The 20,583-nt window shown below is 41.9% G+C and overlaps 1 protein-coding gene across 1 annotated transcript in view; it reads left to right on the top strand.

Annotated features, from left to right (window-relative positions):
* The window catches only part of CHD8 (chromodomain helicase DNA binding protein 8), a gene marked incomplete in the record, with an annotated part of 4,119,653 nt that overhangs the window by 2,045,972 nt on the left and 2,053,098 nt on the right, over nucleotides 1-20,583 (top strand). Inside the window, 1 exon segment of the mRNA XM_044057960.1 lies at nucleotides 4,547-4,742. Within this exon segment, the coding sequence (XP_043913895.1) occupies nucleotides 4,547-4,742 (196 nt within the window).

Raw genomic sequence — 20,583 nt, 5'->3', positions numbered from 1 at the left:
CAAATTTCAGCCCTCATGGACATGAGAGCTATTCAAAATGTACCACAGCAGGAACAAGGACAAGGATTTTACTCAAGACTCTTCCTGGTCCCCAGAAAGGACAAAGCCTGGAGACCCATATTAGACCTTTCAACTCTAAATACTTACCTGGATGTTCCGAAATTCAAAATGTTGACACTTCAGCAGCTTCTTCCCATGCTGGGCAAGAAGGCTTGGCTTGTTACTTTGGACCTGAAAGAGGCATACCTGCATGTCCCTATCAGACAAGATTGCAGAAGATACCTCAGATTCAAAGCTGGTTCAATGCACTACCAATTCTGTGCACTGCCCTTTGGTTTATGTACTGCGCCCAGAGTCTTTACAAAGTGCCTGGCACCAGTAATTCCATTCTGTAGACAAAAAGGAATTCAAATATATCTATACCTGGACGACTGCCTCATTCAAGCAGAGAAAGGACATTTTTCTAAAGCATCTGGCGTTTGTAAAAAGGTTGCTAATTTCTCTAGGGTACACAGTAAACAAAAAGAAGTCAAAACTAGTGCCCTCACAACGGATAATATTCCTGGGTGCCAGCTTAAATACAATGGCCCAGATGACTTATCTCATGCCAGGCAAACAAGGACAACTGACTCAATATTTTCAAATACTGGCAAAAAATTTCCATCTCCCTGCAAGAAGAATTCTGCAGGCCTTGGGATTAATAGCATTTTGCATACTACTAATACCATGTGCCAGACTGCATATGATGAAATTACAGTGGTACCTAAAAAGTGTTTGGACTCAACACTCACAGTTTAGAAGCAATAATACCAATAATTCCCTGCCTACAACAGGAGTTTCGATGGTGGGCACATGCATGTCACCTCAACAAGGGTCTGCCTTTCACTCTACCCACAGCCAGACAGACTAACAACAGATGCTTCGGATTATGCCTGGGGAGCACACATGGCAGGAAAATGTATTCAGGGCAAGCGGATCACAGACCAAATGCATCTTCACATCAATCAAAGAGATGTTGGCTGTTCAAAATGCCCTAACAGCTTTCAAGGACCTTCTGCATCCAGAGCAATTATTATTAAAGACAGACAACACCACAGTAATGTGGTACATAAGCAAGGGGGCACTCATTCTTATCCCCTATGCAGGCAAGCCATGACCTTGTGGAACATAGCTCTAACTTATCAATTGAATCTGCAAGCACAATTCCTGCCAGGAAAGAAAAATACTCTGGCAGACGATCTAAGCAGAAATATCGTGGATCCTCACAAATGGAAATTGAATCCCTAAATCTTCAGCATGGTAACGCAAAATGGGGATGCCCAGACATAGATCTCTTTGCCTCCCCACTGAATTGCCAACTACAAAAATTCTGCACAAGGACTTACCACACACAAGCATGGAAAGTGGTTGCCCTTTCATTAGCTGGAAAAGCCTAAACGTTTATGCCTTCCCACCACTGTCTCTTCTTTCAAAGGTACTCCTAAAAGCCAGACAAGAAAAACCACAGATGATCCTGATTGCTCCAGACTGGCCATGCCAGCACTGGTACCCAATCTTAAAGAACTTAGCTCAAGGCCCACCATGGATTTTGCCTCAAATTTCACACCTTCTGACTCAACAAAACAATCAGATCCTGCACAGTCAGCTCAAAACCCTAAACCTGGCTTCATGGCAGATTCATTAGTCAAACAGGCAACACCTCTCTCTAAAGTTGTTATGGATGTCATTTTGGAGGCCAGGAGGCTTAGCACCAGGAAATCTTACTCAGAAAAATGGAAGAGATTATGTGCCTGGAACCAGGATCAAAGCCTTGACCCTCTTGTCCCAAACATTCCTCATATTTTACAATACTTAACTGAGATGCTGGACAAAGGCCTATCCTTCTCATCAATTAAGATCCACGGTTCTGCCATTTCAGCACATTACAACACAGACCCTCCTTTATTCTCTCATCCCTTGCTAAAGCAGTACCTCAGAGGGGCTAAAAACATAAGACCGCCCCGGAGAGCACCAACACCAACTTGGGACCTCAATTTTGTTTTGGAAAAACTGACCCTGCCACCTTTTGAGCCAGTCAGTAACTGATCTAAACTTTTTATCGTGGAAAACAGCTCTGCTCCTGGCAGTAACCTCAGCACGAAGAGTCTCAGAGCTACAGGCATTAATGGCAGTGGAACCTTTTATAATTTTTTATCAGGGCAGGGTTTCTTTAAGGACAAACCCTACCTTTATGCCAAAAGTGGTATCTAGTGTGGCTCTTAACCAAACCATCCATTTGCCAACTTTTTATCCAAACCCCCAGAATAAAGGGGAGAGACTTCTGCACTCTTTGGGCATACACAGGCAGCTACGCTTCTACTTGAACAAAACAAAAGCTTTCAGGAAAACTGAGAAACTGTTTGTAGCATATGCTGCAGGATCACAGGGCAAGGCTATCTCAAAGCAGACTATCTCCAAATGGGTAGGACACTGTATTCGTTACTGCTACACACAGCATGGAAAATCAGTCCCTAATAACATTAGGCCACATTCTACCAGAGCAACAGCCACTTCAACAGCCTTTCTCAGAGGAGTACCAACCAAGGAAATTTTGGAGGCTGCGACTTGGAGTTCAATGCACACCTTTACCAAGCATTACCACTTGCCTCTTTACTCTAAAGCCAGAGCAGGATTTGCCACTGCAGTTCTGCAGGGCCTCATAGCCACTCCTAACTCTTTATAAACCAGCCACCCAACCTTAGCTTTGGGATTCTACCCAAGTGTGATGACTGCAGCAGGCCAAGCAGATTTATCCAGGACAGAAGATCAATTCAAAAACAAGTGTCAGAGTGTTGAAGGCAGCTGAAAACAGCTAGGCCAGTTTATCCACTTAATCCATGATGCCCCCTATCAGGCTAAACATATTTACTTAAGGCAGAAAATAAGTGCAAAGACAGTACATAGTACAGTTTTGTACCTACCATAAATGTAGATGTTCGAGTGTTCACACTGCTGCAGTCCAGGTTACCCTCCCTCCATCCCCTCTGTCCTAGCTGGACTTATCTATACCTTTCTATCCTATACAACCTTTGTGGTGTATTTGCTTGTATCTGAAGGTATTGTTTTTATTTATTTTTTTAATATATGTTTTATTAGCGATATGTATTGCCTATCTACTTGGGGGCACCTGACATCTGGGGCAAGAAAAACTGAAGAAAATGGCGTTGGATGCATCTTATATACTCCTGGCACACTGACGTCAGGGAAGAAGCGACAGCAACCGACGTCTGACCAAGACTTTGGAACTCTGGCCGACTGCGGGACCGCCTGATGGCAGGATAACCCAAGTGTGATGACTGCAGCAGTGTGAACACTCGAACATCTACATTTATTGTAGGTACAAAACTGTACTTTCCATAGACTTAGGAGTTTTAGGAGGCTGAAGTAATGATTTTTTATGGCATCAGCAGTGTGTGGATAGTGCCCAGATTTGGGGGGATAAGACTGTTAAGCTGACTGTGCAGCTGGGTGAGAGAAGGATGCCTTCAGTTGTTTATAAATTTACACCCATGGCCCATTGGATTAAGTAGGAGTTATTCACTGAGCGCGAGTCAGTTACAGTGCCTTAGGATTCCATCTGTTACAAGGCTGGCAATAGAAGGGGGTTACTGATGTGGTCACCATAGGTCCATGCAGCTCCTAGCGAGCTGCTGAGACAAAGCATATGTGGATTGCTAACTTACAGGGTGTAGAAGCGACCATTTCTGTGCTGCACAGAAGGAAGAATACAGTTGTGCACACCACCCCCTGCGGTGCTATAAGTACTATGCACCCCCCCCCTGCAGTTTAGTAGTACAATCACTGTGCTCAGCAAGTGGTAAACGAGAACAAAAGAACCAATGAAAAAGGAAAATCTGAAGCCCAAGTGCCCTGGGTTACTGAGGACCTGCAGCACTTATTCTAGTTTTCACTTGGACCAATCACTACCTAATCCAAGATGGCTGCTACAGCAGGCCAAGCAGATTTATCCAGGACAGAAGATCAATTCAAAAACAAGTGTCAGAGTGTTGAAGGCAGCTTAAAACAGCTAGGCTAGTGTATCCACTTAATCCATGATGCCCCCTGTCAGGCTAAACAGATTTACTTAAGGCAGAAAATAAGTGCAGAGACAGCATCAGGCAATGCAGAAAGCATTGCGACAAGTGCAGACCCAAATGTAGTATTGGCGTTTTTTTCTTTCGTCAGAATTCAGCTGCTGTTCTACATTGAATGCATGTGGCACAGCTCACTGCAGTCTTTTCAGGAATACAAATGCTGAGCAGAGCTTCACACAGACCATGAAAAACTAGTGAAATATTGAAATCCAAGTGGTCTGAGCTGCTCGGGGCCTTTTCTCACTTAGATTAATCACTGCTTAGTCCAAGATTGCTCAATCATTGCCTGTGTACTGTTTACTCTGATTTGTTTTCTGTCCCTTGATTCTGTTTTATCATGATTTCCTTTACATAAAGAGAAGATGCATATTTTCACTGCTTTTTTGTATCTTGACTATTTGCTTGGTTTTCAGATACCTTTATGAGCGGATTGATGGACGTGTACGTGGAAACCTGAGACAGGCTGCCATTGATCGTTTCAGTAAGCCTGATTCAGACCGCTTTGTTTTTCTACTGTGCACTCGAGCTGGAGGGCTTGGCATCAACCTAACAGCTGCAGACACGTGTATTATATTTGACTCTGACTGGAACCCACAGAATGACCTTCAGGTAAGTAACTAGCTTGATGAAACTACATATATTTCATGGACCGTTCTGGAGTATCTCATGCTAAACTCTCTATGTGTTTTGGGTTGGAGGAGAGAGTCAGAACACTGTAAAACAGCATTGTTTTGTGATAGCACCCAGCCAGATGCATACTAGCTGCATGGGTCAGTACACACAGCAGTGAAGGTGTGTCCATCATGGGGGAATCACTGCTGCCTGTCTTTCGGATTCCCCCAGGTTCTTTTATAGTCCATCAATTCACTAAATATGTACTTCTGCTGATCTTACTATGTTAGCCGTATGGAAAGCTACTACAAACTACTACTACAAATATTCACACTCCGCTACATTCAGGTGTTCATTGTACTGTATGCTTTTCAGTCATAACCCTTTGGGTTTCTGACACTGAAAGCCTGATGGTCTGTCTGAATTCTAGAAATTTTCACCCTTGCCTGTCCAGGCTGGATAGATGCCCTTCTACCTGGACATGAGCACATCAATGTTGAATTTGTGCCCATTGGTGCCATATTTAGTTCTTTTTTTGCCACAGAACAAGAAAGTTTGTGTGTTGATGTGTATACCAAATTTATTTATTTTATTTTACATTTGTTGACTGGGCTAGTCTAAAGGGATACATGTCCATTTTCAATAGAGGCCCGGGAGATAAGCTCCGATGAAAACAATAGCAAAATCATATATACAAAATGAATGTAAACAAGGCACATTGCAGGTACATTAGTGAGACTAATCAAAGGTCAGAAGTACAAAATGAATGTAAACAAGGCACATTGCAGGTACATTAGTGAGACTAATCAAAGGTCAGAAGTACAAAATGAATGTAAACAAGGCACAATGCAGGTACATTAGTGAGACTAATCAAAGGTCAGAAGTACAAAATGAATGTAAACAAGGCACAATGCAGGTACATTAGTGAGACTAATCAAAGGTCAGAAGTACAAAATGAATGTAAACAAGGTACAATTCAGGTACATTAGTGAGACTAATCAAAGGTCAGAAGTACAAAATGAATGTAAACAAGGTACAATTCAGGTACATTAGTGAGACTAATCAAAGGTCAGAAGTACAAAATGAATGTAAACAAGGTACAATGCAGGTACATTAGTGAGACTAATCAAAGGTCAGAAGTACAAAATGAATGTAAACAAGGCACATTGCAGGTACATTAGTGAGACTAATCAAAGGTCAGAAGTACAAAATGAATGTAAACAAGGCACAATGCAGGTACATTAGTGAGACTAATCAAAGGTCAGAAGTACAAAATGAATGTAAACAAGGCACAATGCAGGTACATTAGTGAGACTAATCAAAGGTCAGAAGTACAAAATGAATGTAAACAAGGTACAATTCAGGTACATTAGTGAGACTAATCAAAGGTCAGAAGTACAAAATGAATGTAAACAAGGCACAATGCAGGTACATTAGTGAGACTAATCAAAGGTCAGAAGTACAAAATGAATGTAAACAAGGTACAATGCAGGTACATTAGTGAGACTAATCAAAGGTCAGAAGTACAAAATGAATGTAAACAAGGTACAATTCAGGTACATTAGTGAGACTAATCAAAGGTCAGAAGTACAAAATGAATGTAAACAAGGCACAATGCAGGTACATTAGTGAGACTAATCAAAGGTCAGAAGTACAAAATGAATGTAAACAAGGCACAATGCAGGTACATTAGTGAGACTAATCAAAGGTCAGAAGTACAAAATGAATGTAAACAAGGTACAATGCAGGTACATTAGTGAGACTAATCAAAGGTCAGAAGTACAAAATGAATGTAAACAAGGTACAATGCAGGTACATTAGTGAGACTAATCAAAGGTCAGAAGTACAAAATGAATGTAAACAAGGCACAATGCAGGTACATTAGTGAGACTAATCAAAGGTCAGAAGTACAAAATGAATGTAAACAAGGTACAATGCAGGTACATTAGTGAGACTAATCAAAGGTCAGAAGTACAAAATGAATGTAAACAAGGTACAATGCAGGTACATTAGTGAGACTAATCAAAGGTCAGAAGTACAAAATGAATGTAAACAAGGCACAATGCAGGTACATTAGTGAGACTAATCAAAGGTCAGAAGTACAAAATGAATGTAAACAAGGCACATTGCAGGTACATTAGTGAGACTAATCAAAGGTCAGAAGTACAAAATGAATGTAAACAAGGCACAATGCCGGTACATTAGTGAGACTAATCAAAGGTCAGAAGTACAAAATGAATGTAAACAAGGCACATTGCAGGTACATTAGTGAGACTAATCAAAGGTCAGAAGTACAAAATGAATGTAAACAAGGTACATTGCAGGTACATTAGTGAGACTAATCAAAGAGGTCAGAAGTACAAAATGAATGTAAACAAGGTACAATGCAGGTACATTAGTGAGACTAATCAAAGAGGTCAGAAGTACAAAATGAATGTAAACAGGGCACAATGCAGGTACATTAGTGAGACTAATCAAAGGTCAGAAGTACAAAATGAATGTAAACAAGGCACATTGCAGGTACATTAGTGAGACTAATCAAAGGTCAGAAGTACAAAATGCATGTAAACAAGGTACAATGCAGGTACATTAGTGAGACTAATCAAAGGTTAGAAGTACAAAATGAATGTAAACAAGGTACAATGCAGGTACATTAGTGAGACTCATCAAAGGTCAGAAGTACAAAATGAATGTAAACAAGGCACAATGCAGGTACATTAGTGAGACTAATCAAAGAGGTCAGAAGTACAAAATGAATGTAAACAGGGCACAATGCAGGTACATTAGTGAGACTAATCAAAGGTTAGAAGTACAAAATGAATGTAAACAAGGTACAATGCAGGTACATTAGTGAGACTAATCAAAGGTCAGAAGTACAAAATGATTGTAAACAAGGCACAATGCAGGTACATTAGTGAGACTAATCAAAGGTCAGAAGTACAAAATGAATGTAAACAAGGCACAATTCAGGTACATTAGTGAGACTAATCAAAGGTCAGAAGTACAAAATGAATGTAAACAAGGCACATTGCAGGTACATTAGTGAGACTAATCAAAGGTCAGAAGTACAAAATGAATGTAAACAAGGCACAATGCAGGTACATTAGTGAGACTAATCAAAGGTCAGAAGTACAAAATGAATGTAAACAGGGCACAATGCAGGTACATTAGTGAGACTAATCAAAGGTCAGAAGTACAAAATGAATGTAAACAAGGTACAATGCAGGTACATTAGTGAGACTAATCAAAGGTCAGAAGTACAAAATGAATGTAAACAAGGCACAATGCAGGTACATTAGTGAGACTAATCAAAGGTCAGAAGTTCATAACAGTGCAAAATAAACTGGTATAAGTAGTATAATACAAATGCAGTTTCAATACATAATATACAAGAGAGAAGGTAGCCGATTATATACAATTTATTAGTACAAAAGTATTTACATTAACAAGACGACGTAAGTAATGGTTTGTTGTTCTTAAAAGGATCGTGATTACTGAGAAGAGGCGTGTAGGCTGAACTTGGTAAGAAGAGCAGTTGATCAGTCAGGTTCAGTGCAGAGGCACAATCATGGTGTTTTGAGGTAAAGTTTCAATTTGATTTTGAAAAGTGACAGAGGGAAGTGAGGAAAGTTCGCTGGGAAGTAGGTTCCAGGATTTTCCAACAGTATTAGAGAAGAGACTCCCCAGCCCTGTTTGATTTACAAATATTGACAAGAAGTTAATGTGATGATAGTGAGGTATTCAGATTGTTGTAGGGGATGATGAGGGTAGATAGTATAGGGGTATTCGTATGTTGGTAAAGGGTTGGTGAAATTTAAGATGATTTTATAATTCAAGCCATCGTAGCTGTTTTAGATTGTAACAGTGGTGGGTTCTGAATGGGCTGCCTCTAGCAAATCTGGCTATGTTATTGTTAGTTTTCCACTTTATTAAGGTTGTTTTTAGATAGATTAATATATATATATATATATATATATATATATATATATATATATATATGTATATACACATGTACAATAAAAAACGTACACCAGAAGAGAAAATAATAGGTGAGGCATAGAGGAGAATTGAGATTAGGTGGGTATGAGCAATAGTTATTCCAGCTGCAGGAGCGAGGAAGGGTTTGATCCTGTAGAGAGAGCAGAGTTTTCTATTAACAGTTTTTATGGTATTGTTGATATGGGTGTCGAAGTCAAGGTTGTTGTCTATGGTGATACCTAGTAGTTTGGTAGTTGGATCTGGGGATATGAGAGTACCATTATTGGATGTGACTGCGAAATCTATAGGGGGTAACTTACGAGTAGGGGTAAAAAGGAGGAGCTTCGTTTTTTGAGGGTTTAGAAGGAGACAGTGCTGTGTAAAGCATTGTTCAACTATGTTAAACATCTTTTGGGTAAGGGAGTGAAGTTCAGATGTTGATGTGGCTGAGCATATAAATGTGGAATCGTCTGTGTATTGTATGCATGCAACTTGGGGGATTTCTAGGTGAAGGTCATTGATAAATATAGAAAACAGGAGTGGTCCTAATATGGACCCTTGAGGGACACCAAGGTTAACGGGCAGGTGGGTAGATAGTGTTGTGCCAGAGTACAGCCTGTTGTCTGTTATCTAAATAGGACTGGAACCATTTTATAGCTAGTGCATCTAGTGACAGGGATTTGAGGATATTTATAAGTATCTGGTGATTTACTATATCGAATGCCTTAGACAGATCTACAAACAGTGGAGAGGAAAGCATATTGAGGTTGTCTGACGCATGTCTCAAACCCTTCGTAATCCTTGATTATGTGCTGCATCATGAGATTCTGATGCATGTCTCACACCATTCGTAATCCTGAATTATGTGCTGCAGCAATGAGATTGTCTGACGCATGTCTCACACCATTCGTAATCCTGAATTATGTGCTGCAGCAATGAGATTGTCTGACGCATGTCTCACACCATTCGTAATCCTGAATTATGTGCTGCAGCAATGAGATTGTCTGACACATGTTTCACACCATTCGTAATCCTGAATTATGTGCTGCAGCAATGAGATTGTCTGACGCATGTCTCACACCATTCGTAATCCTGAATTATGTGCTGCAGCAATGAGATTGTCTGACGCATGTCTCACACCATTCGTAATCCTGAATTATGTGCTGCAGCAATGAGATTGTCTGACGCATGTCTCACACCATTCGTAATCCTGAATTATGTGCTGCAGCAATGAGATTGTCTGACGCATGTCTCACACCATTCGTAATCCTGGATTATGTGCTGCAGCAATGAGATTGTCTGACGCATGTCTCACACCATTCGTAATCCTGGATTATGTGCTGCAGCAGATAAAGCACAACATATTGCCATTTTTTGAAGCATTTAAAAGACATTATCTCTGATGTAAACTTCAATGATTGGGCGATGTTCAGTCCAATCTAGGCACCCCTCTCACAAGTGTAACCATTAGCCTGATATCCCTTCCAACTAGGTTTAATTCACACAGTCATCTTTAGACACAATGACCTAATAATAGGCTGCATCAACACAGGCAGTATTAGCAACAGATGGGCCTCCATTGAAACCTGGATTAGTGATGTAAACTCACATTTTGGCCTTCACGGAATCCTGGATAAAGAATAACAGTTGTCCATTCACTTAATTTCACTCAAACTGCACTATCGCCTATGACAGTAGACCAGGAAACAGAGTTGATGGAATAGTTATGCTGCTAATAAAAAAATAAAACTTCTGTTTTGCTCTCATTACATCTTTACCCTCAAATCAAACAACTGCTAAAGCCCCCAACTAGATAATTGCCCAGCATAAAGTTAGGTAAAAATACTCTTATTGCATTTGTTTACATACCACCCCCTTCCTCACCTTCCATTATTATGAGAACCGTATCTGAAATATTTTCTGGTGGTTGTAGCAAAAGCACGTTTTGTAGGGATGACTTCAATGTTGCTGCCATAGCCATTGAATTGTAACAGCACAGAAAAAGTGCATATTCGTTTTAATTTAGAGCAGTTCGCCAAACACCTAACTAGAATAAACTTATAGTCCAGTCCCCATTCTGCCATAGACCTCATAATGTCGAGTAAGAGTGCCCCACCACTCACACATTTCCATACTACAAACAAAGCGCACCGCCGCTCACACATTTTCATACTACAAACAGAGCGCACCGCCGCTCAAACATTTCCATACTATTCACTTCTATAAAGGACCACTGTTCAGTTCTCTTAATGGTCCTTCAATACCTCCACTACCAGTTTGTTGTGGGATTCCCATTCCTTGATCACCAGCTTCTCACTCCAGCAGCACTTTAGTTGGGCTCCTTTATATTGTATTAATGACTCTACAGCAGTGCTATAATTTTTTTTGCAAACACCATTCAAGACTTCCTTTTTCAGTGTGTATATATGGGAGGTTTGGGAGACGAGCATGCCCTGAATTTCACTGTATATTGAGAAACTTAAGAAACAGACTGCATGAGGTTCCTGGAAACAAAATGAAAATGATATAAATCTGCACTGATATCGCCTTAACGTCAGCAAACTGCAAGAGACACTAATACTGTTAAATCCATAAATCTGCACTGATATCGCCTTAACCTCAGTTAGCAAACTGCAAGAGACACTAATACTGTTAAATCCATAAATCTACACTGATATCGCCTTAACCTCAGCAAACTGCAAGAGACATTAATACTGTTAAATCCATAAATCTGCACTGATATCGCCTTAACCTTAATTAGCAAACTGCAAGAGACACTAATACTGTTAAATCCATAAATCTACACTATCGCCTTAACCTCAGTTAGCAAACTGCAAGAGACAATAATACTGTTAAATCCATAAATCTGCACTGATATCGCCTTAACCTCAGTTAGCAAACTGCAAGAGACACTAATACTGTTAAATCCATAAATCTACACTGATATCGCCTTAACCTCAGCAAACTGCAAGAGACATTAATACTGTTAAATCCATAAATCTACACTGATATCGCCTTAACCTCAGCAAACTGCAAGAGACACTAATACTGTTAAATCCATAAATCTGCACTGATATCGCCTTAACCTCAGTTAGCAAACTGCAAGAGACAATAATACTGTTAAATCCATAAATCTACACTGATATCGCCTTAACCTCAGTTAGCAAACTGCAAGAGACACTAATACTGTTAAATCCATAAATCTGCACTGATATCGCCTTAACCTCAATTAGCAAACTGCAAGAGACACTAATACTGTTAAATCCATAAATCTGCACTGATATCGCCTTAACCTCAGTTAGCAAACTGCAAGACACTAATACTGTTAAATCCATAAATCTACACTGATATCGCCTTAACCTCAGCAAACTGCAAGAGACACTAATACTGTTGAATCCATAAATCTACACTGATATCGCCTTAACCTCAGCAAACTGCAAGAGACACTAATACTGTCAAATCCATAAATCTGCACTGATATCGCCTTAACCTCAGTTAGCAAACTGCAAGAGACACTAATACTGTTAAATCCATAAATCTGCACTGATATCGCCTTAACCTCAGTTAGCAAACTGCAAGAGACACTAATACTGTTAAATCCATAAATCTACATTGATATCACCTTAACCACAGTTAGCAAACTGCAAGAGACACTAATACTGTTAAATCCATAAGTCTGCACTGATATCACCTTAACCTCAGTTAGCAAACTGCAAGAAACACTAATACTGTTAAATCCATAAATCTACACTGATATCGCCTTAACCTCAGTTAGCAAACTGCAAGAGACACTAATACTGTTAAATCCATAAATCTACACTGATATCGCCTTAACCTCAGCAAACTGCAAGAGACACTAATACTGTTAAATCGATAAATCTACACTGATATCGCCTTAACCTCGGCAAACTGCAAGAGACACTAATGCTGTTAAATCCATAAATCTACACTGATATCGCCTTAACCTCAGCAAACTGCAAGAGACACTAATACTGTTAAATCCATAAATCTGCACTGATATCGCCTTAACCTCAGCAAACTGCAAGAGACACTAATACTGTTAAATCCATAAATCTGCACTGATATCGCCTTAACCTCAGTTAGCAAACTGCAAGAGACACTAATACTGTTAAATCCATAAATCTACACTGATATCGCCTTAACCTCAGCAAACTGCAAGAGACACTAATACTGTTAAATCCATAAATCTACACTGATATCGCCTTAACCTCAGTTAGCAAACTGCAAGAGACACTAATACTGTTAAATCCATAAATCTGCACTGATATCGCCTTAACCTCAGTTAGCAAACTGCAAGAGACAATAATACTGTTAAATCCATAAATCTGCACTGATATCGCCTTAACCTCAGTTAGCAAACTGCAAGAGACACTAATACTGTTAAATCCATAAATCTACACTATCGCCTTAACCTCAGCAAACTGCAAGAGACACTAATACTGTTAAATCCATAAATCTGCACTGATATTGCCTTAACCTCAGTTAGCAAACTGCAAGAGACACTAATACTGTTAAATCCATAAATCTACACTGATATCGCCCTAACCTCAGCAAACTGCAAGAGACACTAATACTGTTAAATCCATAAATCTACACTGATATCGCCTTAACCTCAGCAAACTGCAAGAGACACTAATAATGTTAAATCCATAAATCTGCACTGATATCGCCTTAACCTCAGTTAGCAAACTGCAAGAGACACTAATATTGTTAAATCCATAAATCTACACTATCTCCTTAACCTCAGTTAGCAAACTGCAAGAGACACTAATACTGTTAAATTCATAAATCTACATTGATATCGCCTTAACCTCAGCAAACTGCAAGAGACACTAATACTGTTAAATCCATAAATCTACACTGATATCGCCTTAACCTCAGCAAACTGCAAGAGACACTAATACTGTTAAATCCATAAATCTGCACTGATATCGCCTTAACCTCAGTTAGCAAACTGCAAGAGACACTAATACTGTTAAATCCATAAATCTACACTATCGCCTTAACCTCAGTTAGCAAACTGCAAGAGACACTAATACTGTTAAATCCATAAATCTACACTGATATCGCCTTAACCTCAGCAAACTGCAAGAGACACTAATACTGTTAAATCCATAAATCTACACTGATATCGCCTTAACCTCAGCAAACTGCAAGAGACACTAATACTGTTAAATCCATAAATCTGCACTGATATTGCCTTAACCTCAGTTAGCAAACTACAAGAGACACTAATACTGTTAAATCCATAAATCTACACTATCGCCTTAACCTCAGTTAGCAAACTGCAAGAGACACTAATACTGTTAAATCCATAAATCTACACTGATATCGCCCTAACCTCAGCAAACTGCAAGAGACACTAATACTGTTAAATCCATAAATCTACACTGATATCGCCTTAACCTCAGCAAACTGCAAGAGACACTAATAATGTTAAATCCATAAATCTGCACTGATATCGCCTTAACCTCAGTTAGCAAACTGCAAGAGACACTAATATTGTTAAATCCATAAATCTACACTATCGCCTTAACCTCAGTTAGCAAACTGCAAGAGACACTAATACTGTTAAATTCATAAATCTACACTGATATCGCCTTAACCTCAGCAAACTGCAAGAGACACTAATACTGTTAAATCCATAAATCTACACTGATATCGCCTTAACCTCAGCAAACTGCAAGAGACACTAATACTGTTAAATCCATAAATCTGCACTGATATCGCCTTAACCTCAGTTAGCAAACTGCAAGAGACACTAATACTGTTAAATCCATAAATCTACACTGATATCGCCTTAACCTCAGTTAGCAAACTGCAAGAGACACTAATACTGTTAAATCCATAAATCTGCACTGATATCGCCTTAACCTCAGTTAGCAAACTGCAAGAGACACTAATACTGTTAAATCCATAAATCTGCACTGATATCGCCTTAACCTCAGTTAGCAAACTGCAAGAGACACTAATACTGTTAAATCCATAAATCTACACTATCGCCTTAACCTCAGTTAGCAAACTGCAAGAGACACTAATACTGTTAAATCCATAAATCTACACTGATATCGCCTTAACCTCAGCAAACTGCAAGAGACACTAATACTGTTAAATCCATAAATCTGCACTGATATCGCCTTAACCTCAGCAAACTGCAAGAGACACTAATACTGTTAAATCCATAAATCTGCACTGATATCACCTTAACCTCAGCAAACGGCAAGAGACACTAATACTGTTAAATCCATAAATCTACACTGATATCGCCTTAACCTCAGTTAGCAAACTGCAAGAGACACTAATACTGTTAAATCCATAAATCTACACTGATATCGCCTTAACCTCAGCAAACTGCAAGAGACACTAATACTGTTAAATCCATCTACTTGTTTGAAAAAAACACTTTCAGCTGTATCTAATCTCAAACAATTCTAGAAAGAACATAAATTAGTAGTCATATCCATAGCAAAACTCGGCTCCGCTCGTTTAACAGAGAGAGAGAGAGCGATTAAAAGCAGTATCTATGCATATCACTTTATTCTTTCTTCCATCCAGGAGATCACCAATTCTTTTGGACTTGTCAGTAATGACTACCAAACCCCACTGAACAGCTGTACTCAATTTCTTTTGTATCGTCTTGCTGAATTTACAGTTACTTCCCATTTTTGGGAAATCAAAAAAGAAGTCAAGAACTTAATAGCTTTAAACAATCCTCTTCCAAACACTCCCGGATTCATCCCATATTTCTTGGCAAAGCCGCAAATTTGCTAAAAGCCTTACACTCGTGTAATGTATTCCTCACATCTTGTGTGCTTCCTTTTGCATTAAAACATTCCATCCTTATTCCCCTTCCAAACGTGCCCTCCCCCAAATGCCTTAGACTGCCACCCTATCTCAACTCTGTTCTTTTATCTAAAATGTTTGAAAAGCTTTTCAAAAACATGAATAGCTATGGTCGCCTATCAGGCAGATAACATGGCTTCAGAAATAAATTCAGCACTGCAACTGCTCCTCACTTGCTACTAACGCACTTCACTTGAACATGAATGTGAAGGCCTTATTGCATTATGTTTTTGTAGAGGTGACTGAAAAGCGTGGAATAGTTACCATAACCTTTTACTTGCCAAACTTAACTTTGGTCAGCATACTGTTAAATCATTCAAAAGCTTTTTAGAAAATAGAATGTTTCAGGTTTGATGTTGGCACACACGATGCAGGAGTCCCACACAGTAAAGTGTTCCACACACTTCTCTTCTTATTCATTGGTGATGTGCCAGCGAACCTTCTGTCATTGAGGCTGTGCAGACTCAATGCTGGATGTGCTTGCATCTCATAAACAGCAATACAAAAGTGCCTCGTAAAAGATTGTATTTTATTAACACAGTAACAACATTAATACCTGTTTTGTTATTCTTATTAAATACACATTTACTGTTCACCTTTGCAAATCCAATGTAAAAGAAAAAATGATGTTATGTAGTCCTGTCTCGCCTACATTCTTCACTTGTGGGTTTGGAGTTGAATGTCGGCTCCAACTCTGCCTATTTACTAGCTTGAAAGTCTTTGATTGGCTGGGCTAAGATGGTATCCCACAATACACTGCTCCACATCCCCAGATCTCGTTTGCCGCTTGTAGAGCTCGGACGTGGTCTCGACTTGGCTGTGGCTAAGTATTGCAAAAAAACTCTTTCTTGTGAAGATTTTTGGCTAATTTTTGTCTAATTGTATGTATTCAAATAGAGTTGTTGTTAGTGTTGTTGCTGCATTACGTTTTGTAGGTTGCGAGTGTGTTTGTGTGTGGTATCCCTTACTCCCTTTGGCTAGGCCCGTTTAAGTTAGAGGACCTAGTCCTCCTTGTGGTGTTTGTCTTGACTGTCTTTAGGTGCGTCTCTCTTATTTAAAGTTGAGAACTGTTTTATTTAGAGGTTCTCCCCTGTGCCATGTTTGTGTTTTTCGTGTTCACTGGTTTCTGTGTCGGCAGTTTCCCGCCTTTTGTCAGTAGCGGCTGCTACAATTGTTGGCTTGGCATGTCTAAGGAACAAAAAGAGCATAAGCCCTTGGGCTTTAAGAAGTGTACAAAGTGTGCCTATAAAATGGCTATCACAGATGGACATTCGGTCTGTGTTTACTGTCTTGGAGCCATCAAGCCTTCAGGAGTAGTGCAGTTTCTGACACGCCTTTAGTCCTCTGGTGCTCCAAGAGAGGAAAAAAAATTGATCCTAAAGGGACTGCTAAAACCGTCCTTTGAGGAAGATTTAGGTTCGGCTCCCAGCTCCTAGTCGAAGTCTAAATCTTCCAAATCCAAGAAGAGGTCTCCGGCTCCATCTATTGTTTCGGAGCCACCTTGTAAAATTACCATTGTCGAATCTGCTTCCTCGGATCCACCGACATTGGGGCCGCAGGAGGTAGCTGTGTCAACTGAGTCTGCTTCTGCTCCGATAATTTTGGAACCGATTTGGAGCCGGTCACCAAGTTTGAGGCCAGCTTCTCCAGATAGGAGGTCTAGGTCTCCATCCATTTCCTCCAAATCCTCCAGGCTTTCCGATTTGGATGTAGATAGGGTGGTGCAGAGTCTCCTATAGTCGCCGGTGTTGGCCAAACTTTTCTCGGCTCCGATCCAGTCAGCTCCAGAGCCAGCTCTGTTAGTTGTACCTGCTATTCCTCCTCTGAGCGCATCCTTGTCGTTGGAGCCGGTAAGTTCCGCTCCGAGGGATGTTCCTGTGCCGGCGTCGATCCCCCAGCGGGATTTATCGGTGCCCGCATCGGCTCCGACCTTGTCGGTTCTGTCCACAGGGTTCGATACTCGGGTCTCCTCGGTTGGGCCCGAGGGGGATGTCTCGGAACACCCTTCGGTTCCGAGCCTCCCCCTTGGTGCCTCGGCTGCAGGGACACCGGTCCCGGTCATGGCCTTTGGAAGGTGGTCGGTCCTCCGATTCGGGAGGTCCCGCCTTCGAGGCTATGCGGAGTGTGCTGGCTAGGTCAGCTACTTCTCTCAGATCGGTTCTACCGTCCTCCACAACACTGGCGAGAGCTTCTGACACCCACCTATCCTTGGATAGCAGAGTGCAAGGGCCTAAGGATACCCCCACGAGTGGTCCCCTTCTTTCTGAGGGGCCCTCAGAGCCTGTGCCTGAGGAACCCCCCAGAAAGAAATCTTGCAAGAGGAAGCACATAGACTCCCAGGACAAGTCTCTCACTTCCGATACAGACCTCGAGAAATCAGAGGGGTCCCCTAGGTCTTCCTCTGAGGACGTCTCGTTCTCCGATATACTGGAGATTTTGAAACAAAGAGGAGACTGGCCCTCCAAAACCCCCTCCGTGGAGGAGTCAGTATTCCTTAAGGCCTTTGGCGCTCAGCCCTCCGCCTCCTGGGTGTCTCCACCCTTCGAGCTCCTGGACCTTATTTGTTGGAGGGTGTGGGAGACTCCTGACTTCATGGAGCCTGTTCCTCGATGCCCCAATAAATTTTTGTCTGCTCCCCCAGGGAAAGAATTTTTGACAAAGGGAGTCCCGGTAGATGCTATGGTGGTGGCGGCTACCACACAGAAGGAAGTTGCTGAGTCTTCCTCTTCGGTCCATCCTCCTAACAAGGAGTCTAGGACTATGGATCGGTACGGGAAGTGTACGCTGTTTTCAGCGACCTTTACCTTGCGGTCGCTAAATTATTTGTCTCATTCCCGCTGCTCCAGAGAGATCTCCTTAAAGAGTTAGGAGATACTGTAATGGGTAACGTGCCTGAGGTGGTGGCTCAGACTGTCAACGCTCAGCTCTCTACCCTCAACTTCATTGCTAACTCGTCCATGCGACTGATTTCGTACGCGGCCGAGGGAGCTAGTATGGTGGCTAGTTCAGTGGTGGCCCTCAGGAGGCAAGCCTGGCTATGCCTGTGTCACTTTGTGGAGGCCTTTAAGTCTTACTTTACTGATTCCCCCTTCGATGGTTCCTACTTGTTCGGGACCAAAGTGAAAGACACACTCACCAGGAGCGAGCAAGAGGGAAAGACATTTTTGCCGTGGGAGTCCGGTTTTCCCTTCTGTCGAGGCCTTATCGTAAGGCTCAGCGAGGGGGAAAGATGAGGTTCAAAATATCTCAAAGGTCTTTTACTACCGCACAGGGTGAGACCCCCCCCCCGACGCAGGGGAGCGGAGGGGGGGTCGTATTCAGGGAGACGTCACCCTAGAGGCAGCAGAGGGGGGGGTCGTATTCAGGGAGACGTCACCCCAGAGGCAGAGGGGGGCCCGCAATTCTGGGGACCATGATTCCTTTTGCGGTTCCCATGCTCTTCCTGAGGGTGTGCCCAGCTGTGCTTCTCCGGAGCCAGTCGGGGTTCGATTTTCCCGGTATCTGGAAGCCTGGGCCAACATCACCCAGGACAGATAGGACAGATTAGGGATAATCGCCGGAGGTTACACCATCTCATTTCACTCCACACCCCCCCCCCATCAAAAGGATCCCAGACGTTCCACCAACTACCGCTATCCCATCCTATCTTAATCATAGGCAAATGCACACAGGACCTCAGTTGGTGGCTATGCACCAACAACTTAGACATAGGGAAACCCTTTGTTCCACCCAACCCGGTAGCCACAGTGACCATGGACGCCTCCCGGATAGGGTGGGGTGGGGGCATTATCTCGGCAGGATGGTCCAAGGCACGTGGCAGGAGCACGAGATAGACTTGCACATAAATGTCCTGGAGATGAGGGCAGTGCTCCTAGCGTTGCAGGCACTTCAGGATGTCCTCCCTCTAGGGACTATTGCGATAAACTCAGACAAGGTGTCAGTAATGTGGTATCTCAACAAACAAGGAGGAACCAGATCATACCCACTATGCAGGGAGGCCATGAGAGTATGGAATTGGGTGATAGCTTCCCAACGGGCCTTGGTGGCAACGCACATCCCAGGGAAAACCAATGTGATTGCAGACAGGCTAAGCAGGGCGATCCTCATGCCTTACGAGTGGTCCCTGAACCACCGGGTGGCGGACAATATATTCAGCAAATGGGGTCGGCCTTGCTGCGATCTGTTTGCCAGCCCCCTCAATGCAAAATGCAGCAACTACTTCTCGCTGATCCCCCCCACTGGGAGAATCTCCAAGGGACACTCTTGCACACAATTGGCCTTTGGGTCTGCTGTATGCTTTCCCTCCATTTCCCGTTATCTCGAGGGTGATTCAGAAAGCGCTATCCTTGGGAAGCAAATTGATTCTGATCGCACCACACTGGCCTCGACAAGTATGGTTCCCCTTCCTTCAACCTTACATCGTGGATGCTCCTTGGACTCTGGACCCTCGTCCAGACTTGCTGACACATATGTCGGGACAGCTCCACTCCTCCCTAGAGACCCTCTGGCTGACCACCTGGCTACTCCACTTCCATCCGTAGTCAGGTGTCATGATTTTTCTCCAGACGTGGTCCATATTCTTTCATCCTCTCATAAGCCGTCCACTAGGAAGATCTACTCTAGCAAGTGGAAAAGGTTTTCGATATGGGCCCAGTCCAAAGGTATTGACCCCTACACAGCCCCCATTGACTCTGTGTTGGAATTTTTATCTCATTTATTCTACCAAGGATCTGTCTCAACCACCATCAAAGTTCAGCTGGCGGCTATTTCAAATTATCATGTGGCTTATGAACCTAGCTTAATGGCACACAGGCTGTGTAGAGCATTCCTGAAAGGCACTCTTCTCCTTCGTCCCCCTGTATCTCAACCTGTTATGCACTGGGACCTCAATTTTGTTCTGCAGGCCCTCACTCTCCCACCCTTTGAGCCCGTGGCTTCCTGCGATTTAAAATTTCTTACATGGAAATCTGCCTTTTTGATAGCAATCACATCGGCT

This window comes from Protopterus annectens, chromosome 16.part0 (assembly GCF_019279795.1).
Source record: "Protopterus annectens isolate FY-2018-M chromosome 16.part0, PAN1.0, whole genome shotgun sequence".
NCBI lineage: Eukaryota > Metazoa > Chordata > Ceratodontiformes > Protopteridae > Protopterus > Protopterus annectens.
The sequence above is the reverse complement of the archived record's forward strand: the minus strand, read 5'-3'. Positions and strand labels throughout refer to the sequence as shown.